Source organism: Alexandromys fortis, unplaced genomic scaffold (assembly GCF_014885135.2).
Source record: "Alexandromys fortis isolate MF-2015 unplaced genomic scaffold, M_Fortis_MF-2015_v1.1 scaffold_37, whole genome shotgun sequence".
Classification (NCBI taxonomy): domain Eukaryota; kingdom Metazoa; phylum Chordata; class Mammalia; order Rodentia; family Cricetidae; genus Alexandromys; species Alexandromys fortis.
In genome coordinates this window covers 7,192,775-7,213,889 of record NW_026067914.1, presented here as the reverse complement: position 1 = coordinate 7,213,889, position 21,115 = coordinate 7,192,775, and the positions used below count along the sequence as shown (strand labels likewise).

Below are 21,115 nucleotides of genomic sequence, written 5' to 3'. Positions count from 1 at the left end.
TCTTTTCTTTTTAAATCATGCTTTTGACTCTGTTGAATTTTACCCGTGTACGTTCACACGCACGCACGCGCACACCCACACACACACACACACAGTTATGTCGCTCTGGGTTTAGGGTGAGGCCATCACGGCAGTGCTGTCAGAGATCTGTCACTGTGGGGTCTGTCCACCAGCTCCTGCTGAGGAGTCACCCTTAGGGGACCCCCTTTCAGTTCCCACACCATAAACCTAGAAAAGAGTTCCAGACCCCCGGGCTTCTCACCCACAAGGCTACAGGAGCACGGCAAACCACGAGCAAAGCTTCCTGACCGAGAATGCCGGTGTGCTTGTGTGCCACCATTGGAGGAGATGTGCCGGTCCCTCTGCCATCAACACACTCAGATTTGTGCTTAAAAAATGTGAAAGTCCCCGAGGGTACTGTCCACCATACGGGGATCACACCGGGGCTAATGACCGTTGGCCTTCCCAGGGTCTCAAAGGTGACGTCTTTACCACAGCTCTCTATGTGACCGAGAAACTTACTGAATTTGTATGCATAAAACCATCTAAATAACCCCCAACACGGTCCTTTCAGCCCATTCAGATTTGCTGGGGGCGGGGTGATGAATGGGCAGAAACTGGAAACAGGCTCCCACAGAACAAGGGCAATATTATCTCCCTCGTGGGGCCCCAGCTTGGATGTCTCTGTGGACCTCAGCTACAGCCCTTCCTCCTCTGCCTCTGAGGGCTTCTGAGCTGTGCACACACACTCTGCTCCGAATGGACCAGAGCACACAGGGATGACAAATTGGTCTCTCCGCAATTTGCTGTTTTTCTCCTCAGTCCCCAGCTATTCTCTTAGATGGAAAGTGATGGTCCAGCAGAGGGGTGGAGTCCTTTTTAATTACTGCAGGCAAGTCACAGGCTCCTTGCCACTCAGTCCTGATTAAATTGTGTGCGCGAGCACACAGTGTTGCTCTGATTTCCTCTGTATGAATGCTTATTCATCTTCAGCGCCGGCCTCTCTGATGGCCATCTGGTTCTATTTTGGCCACTCATACATCTGCCCCAGAGATTTGGAAAATGGGCTTCATTTAGAAGCCTTAAAACCATCTTCCTGCGACTGAAGCATGAAAGGGAAATCACGTTGTTCTATCCCATGGATCCTGACCAGTGGGTGAACCAACCCAGCTTCCCCTGGGATCTAGAGCTGAGATGTTTTCTGTCACATCTGCAGATTCCCCCCCCCTTTTTTTTTTCAAGCAATGGGAACAGTAAAAACCCTAGTGTGAACTAGGAGTGACCATTTCTCCTGAGGTTTTCCTTGGGACCAGATATGCTTGTGCAATGGAAAAGCTGGAGATAAAAGCCATGCTGTTTGTTTGTGAGGCCTCTGGAGCCAGCTGAGGAAAACAGATGATGTTTAGGCGCCAAACGTTAGATGAGTCACAGTGTGTTTGAGGCGACCTCGTCAGTGCTGCAAGCAGCATCTCCAGAACATCGCTAAGTCATAGACTTTAGCTTGGACCCAAGGGGCCGATTCCTGGGGACACTGAGCTTCCTCTGCTCCCACAGATGAAACCTTGGTACCCATGGTTTGTCTTGTTCAAAGTGACACTTTTTGGCAGTTCCACCTTAAGAGAAAATGTCCATGGAATAATGATGCTCACGTGGATGCTGACAAACCCTTTGCAGACTGTGATCCAGAGGCTAAGAATCCACTGAAAGTGATTGTCATCTAAATTTAAATTTCCTTGACCTTTGAGTTACGAAACAAAAATAAAACATAAAGACGCTTAATGGCTGTCTTTGGTCTCTCCTACATCTTATTTTGTTGCATCTTAGCTAATGAGATTCTTGATGTTGCATACGGAAGAAAGATTGGTTTTCCAACATCTGTAGATTAGACTGCTTCTCACTGAAACACTCAAACAGGGTTCTTCGTTCCAACAAGATTGGATTTGTTAGTCTCACGTGTTCTTTACTTTTCATTTACGTGAAATATAAATGAGCCAGAGAGCCATGGACCCATAACTGCATCACGTTATTAACCCACTGCCCTTGATATTAAAAAAATGGGGAGTGGGAGGGGCAAACGATAGACAGTGTTTGTTCCAGATAAAAATCTTTTTAAAAAAAAAAAAAAAAAGGAAAGCAAACTGTCTTTTTTCATTATACATACCAGTCCAAGTTCCTACTCCCTCCCCTCTTCCCATTCCCTCCACACTCCTCCCACCCCACCCCCATCCACTCCTCAGAGGGTAAGGCACATTGCTTTGGAGAAGGTCCAAGGCCCTCCCTACTATATCTAGGCTGAGCAAGGTATCATCCAAAGAGAACTAGGATCCCAAAAACCCAGCACAAGCAAGTAAGGATAAATCCTGGTGCCACTGCCAGTGGCCCCTCAGTCTACCCCAGCCAGGCAACTGTCAACCACATACAGAGGGACTAGTTTGGTCCTATGCTTGTTCCTTCCCAGTTTGGCAGGAGTTTGGGAGCTCCCATTAGCTCAGGTAGAATGTGTCAGTGTGTGAACCCATCATGTCTTGATCACTTTGCTCATATTCTCACTCTTCCTGCTCTTCAACTGGACTTTGGGATCTCAGTCCAGTGGTCTGATGCAGGTTTCTGTCTCTGTTTCCATCAGTTGCTGGATGCAGGTTCTATAGTGATATTTAAGATATTCATCAGCCTGACTACAGGGCAAGGTCAGTTCGGGTACCCTCTCCTCTATTGCTTAGGGTTTTAGCTGGGGTCATACTTGTGGATTTCTGGGAATTTCTCTTGCGCCAGGTTTCTTATTAACCCCATAATGGCACCCTCAATCAAAATATCTCTCCTTTGCTCTCAACTCTGTCCTTCCTCCACCTCAACTATCCTGTTCCCTCACGTTCTCCTTGCCCCTCCCCTTCTCTCCTCCTCTTCCCCTCCAGAAAAAAAATCATGTTCCTGGGACTTTAATTTTTTTCCAGGACAGTTTCTAGAAGTTAAATGAGTTTGAAAGTGTCTTCTGCAGAAGACATGCAGTTTCAGGCCAGAAGCAATTTTGACTGTTACTGAAGCTACCGCAGCTAGGTTTTAGCTTTCTCTGGTCTCGGGTGTGGGATTCAGTCCCAGGTCAGGGCTGTTTGGTGGGCTTGAAGCAAGCCTGACTAGCGTTGGCTCAAGGGAGCGACATTATATTTCTTTTACTTCGTAGTAAACAAGCCTACATCTCCCTCCTGGGACACTATCTCCCCTGTCAAGTCTGTTCACCCAGGATAAAACCCAATCTATGTTTCTCTCACAAGAATGCAAAAGACCAGTGGAGAATTATGTTCCAATTGTTATAACAGAAGCTTGGTAACAGCATTAAAGAAGACTCAAGAATGAAAATGTACCAGGGGTGGGGCGAGGGATGGCAAGATGGCTCAGCAGTTAAGTGCCACCCACTGCTCCTTCAGAGGACCTGGATTCAGTTCCCAGCACCCACAGGGGAGCTAACAGCCATCTGTAACTCCAATTACAAGGGATCCATTGCCCTCTTCCTGCCTTGGAGGGTACCAGGCATGCATGTGGTACACTTCCTATTTGCAGTCAAAACACTCGCCTGTAAGATCAAAATAAATACTCTTCCAATGACAATGTTCTTGGCATCTCTGAAGGATGCCAGCTGTAGCCCTGGGGAATCTTCCTCCCGAGGGAGGCTGGCTGGAATCAACCTGGTCCTGCATGAGAGGATGAGAGGCTTTTAGTATGAATCTGAAAGCTCCTGTATTTGCCTTTTACCCTTTGAAACCAAATCATCCGTTTCCTGCTGTCCTGAATCAAGTGTGGGTTGTGCCTCTGACGGATCCTCCATGTTTCAAGGAGCGGGACTTTCAGTCCTGGGCCACATTTTTCAAGTTCGCTGCCACTTGGCCTAGAATTCATGAGGCTGAAGATGGAAGTGTCTCCTCCCCACCCCACCCGCGTTTGCTCAACTCGGGGACGTGCTCTGCATAGTCCTGCGCCAGACCTGCTCTGACGGTCCCTGGGCACCTGCCCTCGGGCCTCTGTCACCTGCTTCTTGAGATTCATCTTGCCTCGTATTTAAATGTTGCAGGGTTAAACAGAATCACTTCCCTCTGTACGTTTTTGGTCAGTAATTGGCGACCTCTGGCGTTTCGTATCCTTCCCCTTTGAATTTCTTTACCTCCTTCTCCACTCACCTTCTTCACAGTTCTGCTCTGCCCAAGTTCAGGCGCCTTCTCACATATTCCTTCTGTCCCTTTGACTTTTGGCGCAGATGTTTTGTTGCCGAAATACTAGTCTAGATTCTGTCTTGTAGGGCCCTCTGTTATGGAGAAGCAATCGGGGAGCCCTCTACTTGGTAAAGTAGCCGTTGTTCAAATGCATTTTGTACATCGCCATCAGTTGAGAGTCAGCCACTGCCCAGGAAATCGTCCCTGTCCACCAACATCAGGTTCTTTGACTTCTTCCTTTCCGGTTTAGATCCCCCTTGATCTCTAGTTGTCCTACTGCTCTAGCTAGAACTTCAAATACTATATTGAAGAGGTATGGCAAACATAGACGGCCTTGTCTTGTTCCTGATTTTAGTAGAATTGCTTTGAGTTTCTCTCTATTTGGGTTCGGGTTGGGCTGCCCAGATCTTCTGGGGAAGGGGAAATAGAAGAGATTTCGTGAATGGGGCAGGTAGGGATGGGAGCTGGAGTGATCCAGTTGTGGGGAGGGGGCAGGATGGAAGGGGAGAATACTGAGAGACTACTGAAAGTGGGGGATGGGCTTAGTCATTCCTTGCTGTTAGGAAGCTCCCTCAGAATCGACCCAAGGTGGATACCTGCGACCATCACTCCGCCCTCCACACCTGGACCTGGCTGAGCCTTCCCTTCATGGTCATTTCCAGGGATCCTCTGTGGGCAACTTGAGCTGTAGGGGTTCTCTGTGCAAAATGGGTTTGCTGCTCAGCTTTCTCTAGTCCTCATTTAGGATTCAGAATAGGTCAGATCTTTTCCATCCCATCTGATTCTTTCTCTTTCTCTCCCTCCCCCTCATTACCCTTTTCTCGACTGGTTAGTATGGTTTTAGGAGGGAAGCCTGCCTCTGCGAAGCAGAAATCCACGTAGTAGATTTAATCCTCTCCTGCAGCCCCATATTTCAGATGGGGACGCTGCCTGGAGCTCAGGACATGAAATACTGATAAAAATGACACAAGCAGGATGGGTGCCTCACAGCTGGGGCCTCTGCCCTCCCCCCTCTCTGCAAAGCCCAAAGCTAAAACTGCTTCATCACAGAGAGGATTTCACAGACTGTAGGTACGTGAGGCTCTGCCGCGGGGTCTACAGCGGTCTATTAAGATATTACAGCCTGGCCTTGTGCTAACTGGAGCTGCCGGGCTGAATGGAGAAATTCCAGAAGACCTTCCTGCTAATTTACCTCCAGTACAGCTACAAATGTCATTTCCAGGGTGGGCTCCTTTGTTCTGCGAATTTGGAGCAGGGAATACGCCCAGCCAAAGGATTCTCTTAAACGTGGGCATTTCCACACAATAGCACAGGACTAAAGGAAGGCCCATTGTAGTCAAAATGATACTTTGTACACCGCTTCCTGCTAGAACATGGAGCTAATGTGTCTCCAAAGCCCACTTCCTGTTCTTTGAGTCCCAAGCCCAATGTGACAAACAAATTTTCTGTTAAGGGAGGAAATGGTCCTATTCCAATGCAGAACCCTTTTGCTTTGGTTTAAATAAAGCCTGTGTTGGAGACTTATCCCGCTGTGTGGTGTTGGCTATTTACCATGAACCGGACCTTCAGAAGGGCAAGTTTGGCCCTTTGGTCTTTTGCCATGGGCATATACAAAGCACCTCGACCAGGTATTGGCTCCTCAACGTTGGATTCCCCAGCATCCAAAATAACAAGAAATGGAACTCTATAACTGAGGAGGACCTTGAATTCGTAATCCCCCTGCCTCCACCTGGGGAGTGCTGGAGTTGCAGGTATGTGCCACCACACCCAGCTAGCTTTTCCTTATACAGACCAGTCCTGTAGTGTACTGTTATGGCAACGCGAAATGGAGTAACATTCCTATGCTAACACTGCCAAAAAGTTCTGATGCAAATCTCCAGTCCTGCCTTGATCTCAGCCGCGTGTCCTTTGAAGTGCTTTGCGGTGTATCTAGATCATTCACGTTTTAGCCATGGTTTACCGAAGGACTTCTTTGGCATCAGCAATCCTCACAGCTTGTACGTCACAGAAACTAGGTATCATTTCATTCTTTGTTGCATTGAGAGATTGAAGGGGGAAGCACTGTTCTTGAAGGCTTTGGTTGACTGTCTCTACTTTGAAATCTCACCCTCAGCTCCTGCAAATGCATCCTTGATTCTGTGGATGTGTTGGACTGATGGAGACCAGAGAAAGGCGTTCCTAACTCCAGAAACAGGGCCTTGGTAGGGAGGTGGAGGGTCCTTTCTTGATCTAAGCATCTCTGGCCAGTTTGGTCTTGCCCCCCCCCGCCCCCATTCAATACCCCTAAAGCCACAGCCACATGGACTTGCAAGCAGAGTTCACCTTTTTCTTTAGGCAAGCCACAGCCTCACCCTGCTCTGAGAACTGTTGTTCACAGTGGAGATTCTGCCTCTTTCTATGCCATTGTTCATCTCTCTGAATGATTCCTGTTTGCATGGTTCTTTTTACTGGGTTTACATCGAGGTCAGGGTTTGAGGTTGACAAAGGCATCCATTCCTCTGGAAAACCTATAAAGCAACCCTCAGGATTCCCTTCATAATCTAACTCTGGACACCAGCCAGTCCCTGACATTGTAAACTCTTTGTTTATTATGACAGGATTCGTTTCCTTCCCAGTGTGCCCCTTCCAAAACTCCTGCCCATCTCTTTTCCTCTCATCCTATGCTCCTCATTCTTATCTGAAAAGATACTTGAGCCTTAAGAAGAAAGGGAATTTTCAAACCTACAGATTAAATATATATATATATGCATATATATATATAACCACCTCATAAAAGACAAGGCATTTGGGAGATAGCTTTAAATTTTTTTATAATTTACATACCGAATTAGATAGACATATGCCCTTGCAACTCTGTGTTCTAAGGGGGAGAGTATTATTTGATATTGTTAATACTTTTTCAATTTATCCCTTGAATGTGATGGGGGCTGTAAATGTTCATGTACATGTGTGTACGTGTACATACAGGCAGGTGTGCACATGTGTGCATGCTTGCAGAGGCCAGAGACTGACTCAGGCTGTCTTCCTCAACAGGGCAACCGAACTCCACCTTCTTTTTAGGATTTATTTTTATTTAAAAGTCTTATTTCTTGAGGCACCATCTCTCAAAAGGCTTCAGAGACCTGCTTCTCTCTGCACATACCCATCCCCACCTCCACCCTCATCATTCCCAGCCCCTCCTACCCTTTCTGCTGGAGTTAGATTCAGGCCATCACTCTCTGCTCTTTCCTTGGGTTCTGGGGATCTAAACACAAGACCTCAGACTTCCATGAGGGGCACTGTATTGACTGAGCCATCTCCTCAGTACCCCTGCCCCCCCCCCAAATTTTAACAATTGCTCTCCAACACCCAAGTCTCCTGCTTCAGTCTATTAGCGTGCTTTTGAGCATGGTTAGCGCCGCTGGAATGCCTGACAGCCTGACCTTTGGGGTGATCTTTTCTGAATCGCTTTCTGGAAGCCGATGTGGAACGTGACCTGCAGACATTTGGCCTGACTGACACTTCCACAGAACCTGGACAGTTCAGGATGAGGAGTGTGGCTCATGGGACGCGGGGCGGGTTGAAGGAAATATACTCGTAACATTTTAGCCACTGATGTGGGTTACATATGCAGTGGCAAGCCCCCGGAAGATTTACGGAGTGACATGGTAGTGCCACAAATGCTGATGCCGACATTAGCCTGTGCCACCAGATGTGAGACCCCCCTCCTCGGCGTAGGGTGTGCAGTTCTATCTGGTACAGAGTACCTGACAGTAAAGACTGTATTCCTCGTTGACGTATTTTCTATACTACACATTTTTATCCTCAATCGTTGCTTATCTTACAAGGTGAATGTAACAATGTCGTGCCTGGCACTGGTCTCTTCACTGTCCTGAGCACCCCACCCCCACCCCTAGTGGTGGGCCTAGGTCATCGAGGTCTCACACTCTTCGATATTTCCCTAATGGCAAAATTGTCTTAAACCACATTTCCACAACACATCCCTGACTGTCACTGACATGAGTCGAAGTCTAAAAACAGGTTTGGATTTCTGGTTTGATGTCTATCTGTGACAACCTGCCTCCTACAAAAAGCTCAGAGTTATAAGCCAGGAGACCTAGACTCTCAGTCTAGCCTTGCCTCTGGCTAGCCTGGGGTGATCTTGACCAGGGTAAAATGGGAGTGGAAACAGCCCCCGGGGTCCTTTCCTTCAGGTTTGAAATCTTCTTGATGCCTCTGAGGGGGAACTTGCCAGCTCCTGGCACTCTGGTTATCTGAAGGGTGGGGTTGTCAGTCTGTGAGCCATTTCTCTCACGTGACATTGGTATTGCTGCTTCTCCTGCCTGACTGAGATAACTCCTCGGAGGCCTAGCCTCTCCCTTCAGCTCTGTGCTCTGCCTTCTAGATGCCCGACTCAGAAGAATCCCAGGATGTAGGCAGCTCTGAGGAATCCAAGGGGAGCTTGGAAAGTCCCAAACAAGGCAACAATAAGATGAAGCTTAAGAGCCGTCTCTCAGGTAAGTGGCAACACCCTGCCTGTGGAGACTGAGAGAAGATTGCTATCTCGGGAATGGGGAAGCGAACCCATCAACAGGAGAAACACTTTGGGAAGAGCCCTCAGCTTGTCACGTATCCCAGACTGGCCTGGACTCCAGTCCTCCTGCCTCATCCTCCTGGGTGGAGCGTTAACAGGCTTACACCTGGGGAGATGAGCCCTCCATCTCCTTCAAATCTCAGAACCGGCTCCTCCAGTGAGACGTGCCCTGGCAGAGCAGCCCCGTTAAGCCTAGCTGCCCACGTGACGGTTTCTTCTGAGCCCTTACGAAGTGCGTGTCAGCATGTGTGTGTTGTCTGTTGAAACTTCAATTTCCTGAATGTTTAGCTCATTTACCTTAATGAGGTTTCAGGTGACCCTCTCAGCGCCAATGCTCGGGAGGGAGGCCCATACTCTTGGCATGCACGTGCCCCACCCCTGGCCCACTAGAACTAGGGGCAGAAGGATTTTATCGTACATCACATGCCTCCTCAGCTAAGCAGGAGAAATGACGGAAGAGAGATTGCAACTTTCAGAACTGATGGCTTCCATATTCAGTGTGTACTGCGTTCTTCCCTAGATGCCCTGGCCTGTGCTCTGGGGGAGACAGCAGAAGACACATATGACTTTCATGGGTCCTTGGCACTTTTGCCTTGTTGGATACTTTTTTTTCCATCAAAAAATAAATTTCATGACTGTGTTCCCATGCAGATACATGCTGGGGACTGGGGAGATGGCTCAGTGGGTCAAGTACTTGTTAAACAAGCTGCAAGACCTGAGTTCAGATCCTCAGTACCCAAGAAAAAGCCAGGTTTGGCCCAGGTCTGTAATCCCAGCACTGGGACTAGGGTAGGGCCGAGACAGATGAATCCCTGGGGGCTCACTGGCTGGCCGCAAGCTGCGGGGTTAGTGGGGGACCCTGAACTCCAGCCTTCACAAGCAAACACAGACCCAAGAGCAGCTGCAGGCACACACGAAACACCACACACAAACATAAGGGTGTAGACAGCAGGCGCCTACCTGGTTCCATATGCGCACACATACGCTGTATTCATGTGCATTCTGTCACACACAGTCAGTGAAACAAGTAAGTGGTGCACAATGATAGAGGAAGGGACCTAATGCCAGCCTCTGGGCTCGAGGCACACTGCATGGACTTGCAGAGTTCCATACACATATGTGTATAACACACACTAACATACAAGATATGTACTGAGTTCATTACTGTCTTCTTACCATCGCGCTCAACTTCTCTTGCATTTAAAAATGCACTAGAGCATTTTTAGGGTCTCCAGATGTGGCGTGGGCTCCTGGCACAGTGCCTACTGGCATAGTAGGTGACTTGGCTCCAGCCACCTGCTCACATTGGGAAAGGGAAGGTAGACCTTAGCTTTGGGCCCTTCATCCTTAGGCTGTCTTTTGTTTGTTTGTTTGTTTTTGTTTTTATTTTGGATTTTCAAGACAGGGTTTCTCTGTGGCTTTGGAGTCTGTCCTGGAACTAACTCCTGTAGACTAAGCTGGCCTTGAACTCACAGAGGTCTGCCACCTCAGCTTCCCTCCTGAGTGCTGGTGTTAAAGGCGTGTGCCACCACCACCTGGCCCCTAGGCTGTTTTTAAACCTCCTTCAACTTCCTTTTCAACAGCTGTCCAATCTAGCTGATACCCTGACTTTGAAAGATTAGGTTAATATTTTTGTTTCACCATGCATTTATTTATTGCTGCAGGTAGGTGTGTGTGTGTGTGTGTGTGTGTGTGTGTGTGTGTAGACTTGTGCATGCTGTGGCCATCAGGATTGCACAGCAAGTGCCCCCAGGTCTTATTTATAACTCTCAGGAAATCACACAGCACAGCGCATAGTGTGTTAATAGCCCCTATCCCATCATTTTCTTCTTCTGCACCCAGATCCCTGGCACGGAAAGAGACAATGCTGCCAGCCCAGACAATGCCCCCATTATCTATCTCTCTGCTGCGTTTATTCTCTGGGAAGATAAATAGCATGAGACCATAAAGTACATCCTGCTAAAGTTCTAGTCACAAAAATTAGTCATTCTATTGAACTGGGAATAACTAGGCAGCATCATGTTAGGTTGACTTTTGGCAGAAAGATATGGCATTGGGTAGAAGGCTCTCACCTAGAGGCAACAAGCAGCCCCCCACCCCCCCAGCTGAGAGAGACCCTTTAAATCCTGTGTGTACAAGGGCAGAGAGGAGGCAGTGGCCAGCTTGGCAGAGTTTATCAGCACTGTAATCAGTCCCCAGGGAGGCTCTCTGAGTTCTCAGGAGACACAAGGATCTTTGAAACCGCTGCAGTTACATTCCTTATTTTATAGATGAGATCAGAGCAACTAAGGAAGTCCCAAAGGTCACTGGATTGAAGCCAGGAAAAAGGACCTACGTTCCAGGCAGTTCTTCCCACCACTGGCTTCCTGGGGACGGTGAAAAGAATTCTGTCCCCTACCATGTCGAAGGGTTTCTAGATTCGGATGGGAGTGGGGGTGTAGCTCGAAGACCTTCCAGATGTGCCCATATTGTCAGTTTGGAGCCAGCCTTGCCTTTAGCTGATAGCCAGTCCAGGGCTGCTCACCGTTTGCTGCAGGGAGTCTCGCCTTCTCTAGCCATCCAAGCCTGTGATAGGGGAATGTGGAATAGGGGAGGAAGCATGCGCAAGCATCAGTGGAACTGGGTTCAGTTTCCAACTCTACACCCAAGACAAGTGACCTGGGCCCAGTGACTTCATCTGGGAAAGGAGGATGACACTGTGCGCTGGTTCTCTCAGCAGATGCGAGAGCCTTCATGCGTCCCCCCTTTTGGAAGACTGAGGAGAGAATGTGGTTGGCACTGCCGCCCCAGGGCTGACAGCCATGGCCCCTTCCCTCAGAAGCACCCGTTCGTTTTATTGTTTGAGTCATGAGTATAATGATTTTTATTTTCATTCTGATTGTTCTTGCCTCTTTCCTTCTCAAGAGGGAAACAAGAGTTTGAATGGCCTCGGACAGGAAGGCCTTCGTGAGAACTCTTAGTCCCCAGGGAAGGCAGCCCACATGTACACATAGCGGTGGCCTGGATAAGACACACATACAAGCGGCAGAGTGGCTAGGAGTCCCTCTGGACTGTGGCGCTCGTGGAGGCCTTCGGAAACAGCAGGAGATAAAGGAAGGCTGAGACATGGGTAAAAGACTGGAGACCAGGAGGAGAGGAATGGGAGATTTTCCAGGCAAGGGGGTGGGGGGATGAAAGACATTTTGGGCGACTGTTTTTAGTCCTCTCTCGTTTGAAAGGCCCAATATCGTCTAGTGGCAATGATGAGTCAGTCCGGTAAAGCTTGGCAAGAGTGCACAGGGGAAGAACGGCAGGCTGTGAGGTGGGAAGTGATGGTGTTGTGTAAAGTTGTGTAAACTCGTGATACTTCTATCCCGGTTCCAGAAAGAGAGAGGAACACATCCCTGACAGCTATCAGGATAGAGCATATTCACGGGGGAGGGTGGGATCTGTAAGCCTGGCAGCTTCATCTGGAGACATGCTAAAGAAGCTGGGGGACCTGGGCTCTGACTGTGGACTGCTTCCCTTGAAAGACATTTGCATGTGGGAGTTTGTTTATTTTTAATATGAATGTTTGTGTGCCTATGTCTAGGCCCAAGGAGGTGAGAAAGGCGTGGGCTCTCTGAAGCTGGAGTTCAGGCATCTGTGAGCTGCTTGATGTGGGTGCTGGGAACCGAGCTCTGGTCCTCTGAGAGGACAGCATGTGCTCTTAGCCATTGAGCCATTTCTCCAGCCCCATAGAGGAGGTTTTAATGCCATGGAATCCTCACTTGTCTGCCTTCCAGATCTGAGTGTTTGTTTCATATTCTCGAAGTGAGTCACTGTGGTGTTCATACATCAGGGCATTATCAGTGGAAGCTACCGTGTGTGGTTTCTCTCCTGTCAATGACAAGCGCCTCCCTGTCAACCCAGAAGGAATTTGCTTCTACTAAATCTTTTTCAGATGAGTAAGCATGCCAAGAAAGATTAATCTGGCCCATGAATTACAAAGTTATGAATTATTTAAGTATGTGCGTGAGATTCTAGCCATTTCCACGAAGGCTTTGCCTAGTCTGGCTCCAAAAGGACTAAAGCAACATCATTCGTCATCTCACAGAACGGTTTTTCTAATATGCTAGCCCAAGTTTTCCTTCCTGCCTACCTCTTTTCTTGCCAGCAGGGGTCTCCTTTAACTTCAGTACTTTTGATTTATCCATGTTAACCTCTTAAGTTTGGCCATCTTTTTAAATGCAAAATTTTCCTTGGCTGCAAAGGGATTTCAGATGTTTGAAAACCTCCTTCACAAAGTTAATACTTTGCTTTTGAAAAGCTAAGCCTTAAGTGACATCCATTAGCTATTATCACCACCGTATCATTATTCAAAACTCAACATGAGGCACACACACACACACACACACACACACACACACGCACACAAAATTACCGCAAAGGTTTCCTAAATAGGATCTGAAAGCATCAATTATAAAAGTAAAAGCTGGTTTGCATCCCTGCTTCCAAAATTACAGTTTGGTCCACAACAGGGCAACACACATAACTGTGGTCCCATATAATTATATCGCGTATCGCTATTATGGCCACCCATGATGGCTAGTTTTAATTGTCACCTTGACACAATCGGGAATCAACTGGAGGGGTTCCGAATGAGTGATCGTCTAGATAAGGTTCCCCTGTGGGTATGCCTGTGAGAGATTCGCTTTATTGGGTTAACTCAGGTGGGATGACCTATCCTGAATATGGGGTGGGTACCATTGGATGGTGGGCCCTGGGCTGGAAGGGCGAGCTGAGTGCTCGCATGCATGTAGCTGTTGCTCTCTGCTTCCTCATGGGTTGTGATATGACGAAACTCCTCCCTGTGATTCCCCGCCATGATCCACTACAACCCGGAGCCATGAGCTAAGACAGACCCTTTCCCTCTATGTTGTCAGGGAATTCTATAAAGCAACTAAATTTAGACTCTGTAATATCTAAAATGATAGAAAAGAAACTATGACCCATCTTGTTTTGTGTAAACACACTACACTCCTCGAAACACCCTGTCATTAAGCCATCAATGGCTACATCATACTGTTAAAATTACGACTTTTTTTAGTCACCAGAAAATACCATTAAGACAATGTAAGGCACAGATGTGGAGAAAATATTTTTAACTCATAGATCCCACAAAGGATTCATCATCTCACACATTACAATAAAAAGACTTACTAAGAAATCAGTAAGGAAATCTAATAAACGAATGGACAGAAGGTATAAACACTTTACAAAAGGGATCGGCCGATGCTGTATACACAGAGGTGTGAGCCCGTCCGTCATCAGTGGGATGAAGATTGAAAGGCACAGGGAGATCCCTTTGTGTGCACCCAGGGGAACAACTGGCATTAAAGACAGATAGGGAGCGGGCTGACGTGGGGAAGACAGAGCTCGCCCTGCAGGAAAGAGTACTGAGGAGGGAAGAATGCCAGGAGCCAGCACCTCCACGCCGACACGGCACTGGGAAGACGTCACCTTCACAGGAGGCGCACGTGAGAATACAACAGCTGTAGCCTTGATTCTTGATCAGGAGTCCCCCAGATGCATACCTGACCCACAATGCTTGCTGCATTTCTAGGGGGCTGCTTAAAAAACAGTAATGTGTGGGCAGCTATGTACTGTGTGTACCAACACACGCACACGTTACTTACTGTTTCACATCTCAAGCTGGAAACAGGCCAGCGTCCCTCAACAACAGGATGCATAAAGTATAGCGTGTTTATACAATGAAATGTTACGCAGAGCGGAAATGATCAAAACTGTTGGCACATAAACAGCACGGTTGCGTCTCACAAGCTAAGTATGTGAAGGATAGGCAAGACCGCTCGGTGAGTAAAGGTTCCTACCCATAATGCTAATGGCCTGAGTTCCAGTCCCAGGACCCGCTTAGTGGGGGGAGAGAACCGACTCCTGCAAGTTGTCCTCTGATGGCACGTGTGCCCCCACATACACAAAATAAAAATAGAATAAATGTAAGAGCAAGGAGCTCTATACACAGAAGTACATATTGGTTCATATAGGGTTCAGAAAAAGACAGAGGTGATCAAGGATGCTTAGATCACTGGTCTAAAGATCACATTACCACCGGATGAGGAGCAATCAGTAACCCGAGGGGGCTTCTGAGATTCTGGATTATGTCTCTTGATCAGTGTGCTAGAGGTCATGTGAGATTTCATTCATGCACTTTTGCGTACATTTAAGTTATGCTTAATAAGCATGAATAGAAACAGAAAGCCGTTGCTAAGCCAGGCGTAGTTGTGCATGCCAGTTGTTTCAGCGCTCAGAGGTTGGAGGTCACATGGCACAAGAGAATTCTGAATTCCAAGCCAGCTTGGCCGCACAGCAAGACCTACATCAACGGTACATCTCAAAAAAAAAAAAAAAAAAAAAAAAAAAATCAGTACCGTATGTGGAGTAAAAGCACCCACCTAGCAGTGAAGCCATGGCCACTGTGAAGAGATGCCCCACCATTGCTAGGAGACCACCTGCCAATGGTCCCCTCACCAGTTTCTTGCTGCTCCCGCCACCCCTGCATCTGACTCGGTGCACACATTGCTCCTTAGGCTGATGCAGAACCTGGGGCTAGGCCTGCGCAAACCTGGTCCTTTATGCATCTTCCACCCCAGACCTTCAGAAACCACACAGTGATTGCAAACGCGGTGTTCCGGCCTACTGGTTCCGCTAACGCTCTTCTCCAGCCTCACCAAGCCCCGCCTCCACCTTTGTTTGTTGTTGTTGTTGCAGGAGGTGTCCACCGCCTAGAGTCTGTTGAAGAATATAATGAACTGATGGTACGCAATGGGGACCCCCGGATCAGGATGCTGGAGGTCTCTCGGGATGGCCGGAAGCACTCTCTTCCCCAGCTGCTGGATTCTACGGGGACATCACAGGTTAATCCCGGGCTGTGGGGCCTCTGGGTCACTCATCCGTCACCATTACTTGGTTAGAGATGAAAACACAGATTTGGAATCCCTGTGTCTCCACGATTGTGTGTGTCTGTGTGTGAGTGAATATATTTTATTTATTTTCAAAGATCTCTATGGACCCCTGTTCAGAAGAGCTGCCCACTGATAAAGGGCCATGAGCATTTGGGCCTAGAGAGACAGAGCGAGAGCCACGGAGAGAATATGAGGTCTACCCAGAAAGATTAGAAGGAAGCCAGCTCCAGGGTTGAAGAAAGTGGGGAAATATCTCTTAGTAGATCTCAGCATCTTGGTTCTCTTCATGCTGTGTGTTTTGGAACTAAGAGTTGCTCTCAACTGCCAGGAGACAATGGCGTCTCGGAGTCTGTGGCAAACCACCATTGCTTATTCAATAGGAACGTCACGTGTCAGAATAACTCTGTTGGTGGCGTGAGCACAGGCGCCTGTACCTTGCCTGGGGTCCCACCTGCTGCGGGGACTAAAGTAGGTGGTTAGCATGACAGAGCCTGTTCCCGTCAAGAACTCTGACTCTCCAGCCCTGACTAAAAGTTCCCCCTCAGTTATCTTGTCCCTGGCCCGCTGGAAGCTAGAGGACAGGCTCACAACCAACTTGGAAGGAGGTCCAGTCTCCGGGAAACTTGGGGGTTCTTTGGGTTCTAGTACTATGAGTCAAACAGGAAATCACTAGCATTTTTTCCCCTGGATCTATCAGAAAAACACAGGGCTGGAAAAGGAGGTTCCAGCAGTGAAGTCTCTAATATCACACTTGGGGGCTCCTAGGTGATAGGAGTCTAAGGCGCTTGGACCCTGACTTCTAGTGTGTTAGGACCGCTCTGCGGTGGAACAACTGAAACTCAAAATGGCTAAATATTTTACTCAAGGTTATGTGTCAGAATCTCTGAAGATTATAGTCAATCATGGTGTCAATATAAAGTATTTATGGCTTTTTTTTTTGATTTTTCAAGACAGGGTTTCTCTGTAGCTTTTTTTTTTTTTTTTTTTTTGGTTCCTGTCCTTGGAACTAACTCTTCTAGACCAGGCTGGCCTAGAACTCACAGAGATCCGCCTGCCTCTGCCTCTGCTGGGATTAAAGGTGTGTGCCACCACTGCCCGGCTGGCTTTTGTTTTTTTATGTTGCTCAGGAAACTCATGCTGGGGTAGAAGTCTTACCAGAGAGCTTTCCCTTCTTCAGTTTGAGCTTTCCCTTCTTCAGTTTGTCCTTTCTCTTATCTTCAGTCCTCTTCTCTTTCTCCCAGGTTTCTCTCTCTCTCTCTCTCTCTCTCTCTCTCTCTCTCTCTCTCTCTCTCTCTCTCTCTCTCTCTCTCTCTCCTCCACCAAAAGGTGCTGCCCAGTGTAGTTACTCAGTAAAACTTTGGGCATAGGTATAAGTGGTTTGCACCTGTAGCATCCAAGATGGCAGCTACATGTGTCTCAGCCTGGGAATGCACTGGCGGAGTTGCTTAGTGAGCCTTAATTCAAACCTGTAGCCTCTGGTGGGCAGTGGGCGGTGCACTACAGACAGCACAGGTGCTCGCTCGCGGGGCAGAGCGACCCCTTGAGCTCTCAAATGTCCACATGAAGCACACAGACCTCTGGCTTCTGCTTCTGCAGGAGGGAGCATGAAGCAGGGCTGAAGACTAGTGATCAGAGAAAGGGGTTCCCAAGGGGATCCTGCGTGAACCCCTGTGTTCAAAAGGTTGGCCAGCCACAGGCTGTGTCTGGCACGCTCTGCAGTGGTTTCAGTAAATGGGTGGTAACACTGCCAAGCCCACATCGTTTATTTAATGAGACCAAGTCTGGCCGGCCCATGTTACTGGCAGATACTCTGTCAAAGATCACAGTATAAACTCTTCCAAGCCACCAGGGGATGCAAACTACCCCTGGCGGGAGGGAACATCTCATTCCTCCATATGAATGAAGCAGATACAAATCAAGTATGAAAACTATTTTGCGATGGCTCTCTTCTCAATGATATTTTTCTACCTGTGCTGTGATAGACACAGAAGACATTTATTCTAAGAGCGAGTCAGAGGGCGAAAGGCTCCCTTTAGCGGGAGCTACTTAATCTCCTGATATCAGTATGCACTCTGCTGATACCTGTGGTTAGCATGGCTGAGGGCATGAAAGGGGGGATTGAGGTTGGAGCTGCTGGCCAGAAGGGGAAAGTGTGGCTTATGGGAAAGTATTTGATTTTTCCAAATACGAGGGATTAGAGCCGAAAGGCTGCCGTTTCTCAGCAGGGCATTTTATGTGGAAAAACAGTTGTCTGGGTCTGTGGTTTGCAGTTTATAAGAAACATGGGCTTGCTGAGTTTCTGAATGAGTAGATTAAGCTTGTGATGGTGAGATACATTTTAAACATGATTTTGAACTTGGGGTGGGGGTGGGGGAGATTTTCAAAAAGAACCCAACCCCAGGATGGTCAGCTTTGTTCTCCTGACTCCATTCCAGAAGGATCTGTGACTTATGGTTAAAGACAAAGTGTGTGACACAGGAGCTTGGGGTCACTAAGCAGCCCTTTGTTGACGGGGTAGGTATGGCAGGGTACCACAGAGGGAGGCCCTGCTCTAGTAGTCTTTAGAGTAAACTTGTTTTAAGCCAGTGGACCACAGACCAACCAGTGGGAATCGCTAACTCGAAAGACAGCTGAGATTTTCAAAGTCTCTTTGTATGCCCGAGCCCACAGCAGGGTAAGTGAAAATATCTGGTGTTGCTTTGCGCTGGCTTTCAGGAATACCACATCGTGAAGAAGTCCACCCGATCTCTGAGTACCACCCACGTGGAATCTCCGTGGAGGCTCATTCGGCCATCTGTTATCTCCATCATCGGGCTGTACAAAGAGAAAGGCAAGGTGAGCTCCTTTCTGCCAACTCTTGCCCTCCAGGTGAGGGTAGCCTGCTCCTTAAGTAGCCTGTTTGCATGTTTAGTTTGGTTTCATTTTTACATTAAAAAAATTAACATCTAAAAAGGGATGGCATAACTTCCCTGTCATTCCTTCCTGTGACCCTCGCAGTGAGAGACTGGCACATCCTCCTTGCCCAACTGATGCAGGGAGTTGCCAGCCCCTCAAGAGATACTAGGGTGGAAGGCAAGGATGGAATGAATGATCTTCCAATCTTTTTGGTTCTGTTCCCAAATCCTTTCCCCATTGTAAGAAATATACCCCCGGCACCCTCAGAGAATGCTCCCTCTATCATTTTGAGTGATATTCATGGCTTTGCCATTAGGTAAATGTACAAATAACTTGATGCTATATAAATATTGAAATACCTGTTTTGACAGCATACAAAATGGAAAGACTGAAATAAATATGGCGACTGCAAGGTGTGGAAGGGCTTCAAGAGCCGTTTCCTCATCAGTGGGAAACTGATTCCTGGAGTCAAAGACTGTCAAATATTAGAAACTTCAGATAGTCAGCCTAGATCCCTCCCTTCATATGAATGACCTAGTATACTACGGCTAAATCTGAGGAGGGAAATAGGGAAGGAAAACTTGAAATTGGTCTCCTATTTAAACTCCATACCTGAGTAGAAAAGATACCTCGCTCAAATACTATACAGAGGGAAAGGTTTTAGCGGTTAAATTCTGTAGTGTCAGCCCGAACTCTTGTCTACTTTGAACACAGGGCCTTGGCTTTAGCATTGCTGGAGGCCGAGACTGCATTCGAGGCCAGATGGGGATTTTTGTCAAGACCATTTTCCCAAACGGATCAGCTGCAGAGGATGGCAGACTCAAAGAAGGTAAGCGAGAAGAGTCTCTTGGTGATCTGTAGTGATAGCCTGAGCCCTTGAGAGTCTGTACCCTTGCAAGGTGTGACTAGATGTCATGGCAGCTGAGGTCATGGCCTTGAGAGTATGGTGGACCTGACCTGAATCCAGCACCCTGTCATCAGGGTCTTGGGCAGACCACATAACCCAAGCTCCACTCTCCTGAGCTACTTGGAGCAAACTTGGAATGTTAATATCTACCTTGAAGTATTTTTTGTGGGGGGTAAAAACAGGTTGAATATGCGAAGTAGCTTGATGTTTCTGTTGCAGACCGTAGGTTTTAACCGTGGCTACACTGTTAAATACTGGTCCTTGCTCGGGTTCTCTGCCTTAAATATTCCTGAGAATTTGGCAGTCCAGTCTTACCTTAGCACTGATGGAACGCAGTGACTTTAGTAGCTTTTTAGTGTCTTGCTGTTGGAATCGATACTTTGTAGCTGGCTCGTAATTGAAAGTCTTCCCGTTCTCCATAGCATCTACAATGTTATCAGACATAAATACAACAGACAAGAGACTTTGAGTATAGATTAAAGTATCACCAAGGTTTTCAGTTATATCTTTCAAATAAGGTTTTCAAACCTTTAATTATACCTTGTAATTTTTTGGTCCTTTAAACATTTACAAAGCATATCTATGTATTTAAGTTATTTCACTAACTGTATTACAAACCCATAGAGCAGGTATTTTGGAGTGAGTCTTTTGTGGGTGAGGAAATTGGCTCTCAGAAATGTTCAGTAACTAGAAACTTGCTCCTCTCACCGTGGCTATGTAGACCACGCTGGCCTCTAACTCGCAAAGATCTGCCAGCCATAGCCTGTGTATTCTAGAATTAAATGTGTGCATCCCCACGCCCAGCCATAGTATTTCTTATAGTAAAGAGATTCTTCTCATTGTGTATGTTTGCATAACTTACAAAATATTTATCTGGATTAAGATGCTTATGTAATTTCATGAAGCCAGTAAATTATGAACTTAACTGTGTAGCATGGACCAAGGTAAGACGCCTGTTTCCCCCTCCCTTCTAATATGCATCTATTTTATCGTTAAGTTACATGTATTTATTTTGCTGTATATATGTGTATGTGCAATTGGGTCACAGTTCATATGTGGATGTCAGAGTTAGGGGTCAGTTTTCCATTCCCACGGCGTGTGCTCCAGGACTCAAACTCATGTCATTAGGTTTGGCCGCAAGCCCCCTTACCCATGGAGCCATCTCACTGGCCCAGTACCTGCCTTTCCTGGGGTGATTATGTCAGGATATTTCTAGTTATCTTTAGAAATGATTTGACTGTCCGGTTCTGTTGAGTCAAAGTGGAGTGGCCACAGGTTTACTTCTGTTTTAAGAACGGGAAGAGGGAATCAATGTGTCCTGGTTTTAGGCAGAGCTTGTAGGAGACTTCATGTAACAGTATGATTTGACCAGGCGTAATACTTCTTGGGCAACATATTTACCTCTCTCTCTGAGGAAAAGTTACCCCCCAGGTGCTCTTGGGATCTGGTTTCAGAGCAGTGTAAAAGTCTAGCCGAGGTGTCTTAGAATGGATGTATGTGTTCATTTGGTTGAAATTCATCCTGTGAGGTTGGTCGAATGAAGCAAAATGGGACGTGGACCTTTCATCATTATGAAAGGTTAATAGTGGATGAT

General features: G+C 47.3%; 1 protein-coding gene across 4 annotated transcripts in view; it reads left to right on the top strand.

The window, feature by feature from the left end:
• The window catches only part of Pdzd2 (PDZ domain containing 2), a 336,232-nt gene that overhangs the window by 275,271 nt on the left and 39,846 nt on the right, over window positions 1-21,115 (top strand). For all 4 annotated transcript variants that reach the window (XM_050139075.1, XM_050139076.1, XM_050139077.1 and 1 more), the window contains 4 exons: window positions 8,587-8,698; window positions 15,526-15,671; window positions 18,435-18,554; window positions 19,329-19,443. In XM_050139075.1, the coding sequence (XP_049995032.1) occupies window positions 8,587-8,698; window positions 15,526-15,671; window positions 18,435-18,554; window positions 19,329-19,443 (493 nt within the window). The remainder of the gene's footprint in view (window positions 1-8,586; window positions 8,699-15,525; window positions 15,672-18,434; window positions 18,555-19,328; window positions 19,444-21,115) is intronic.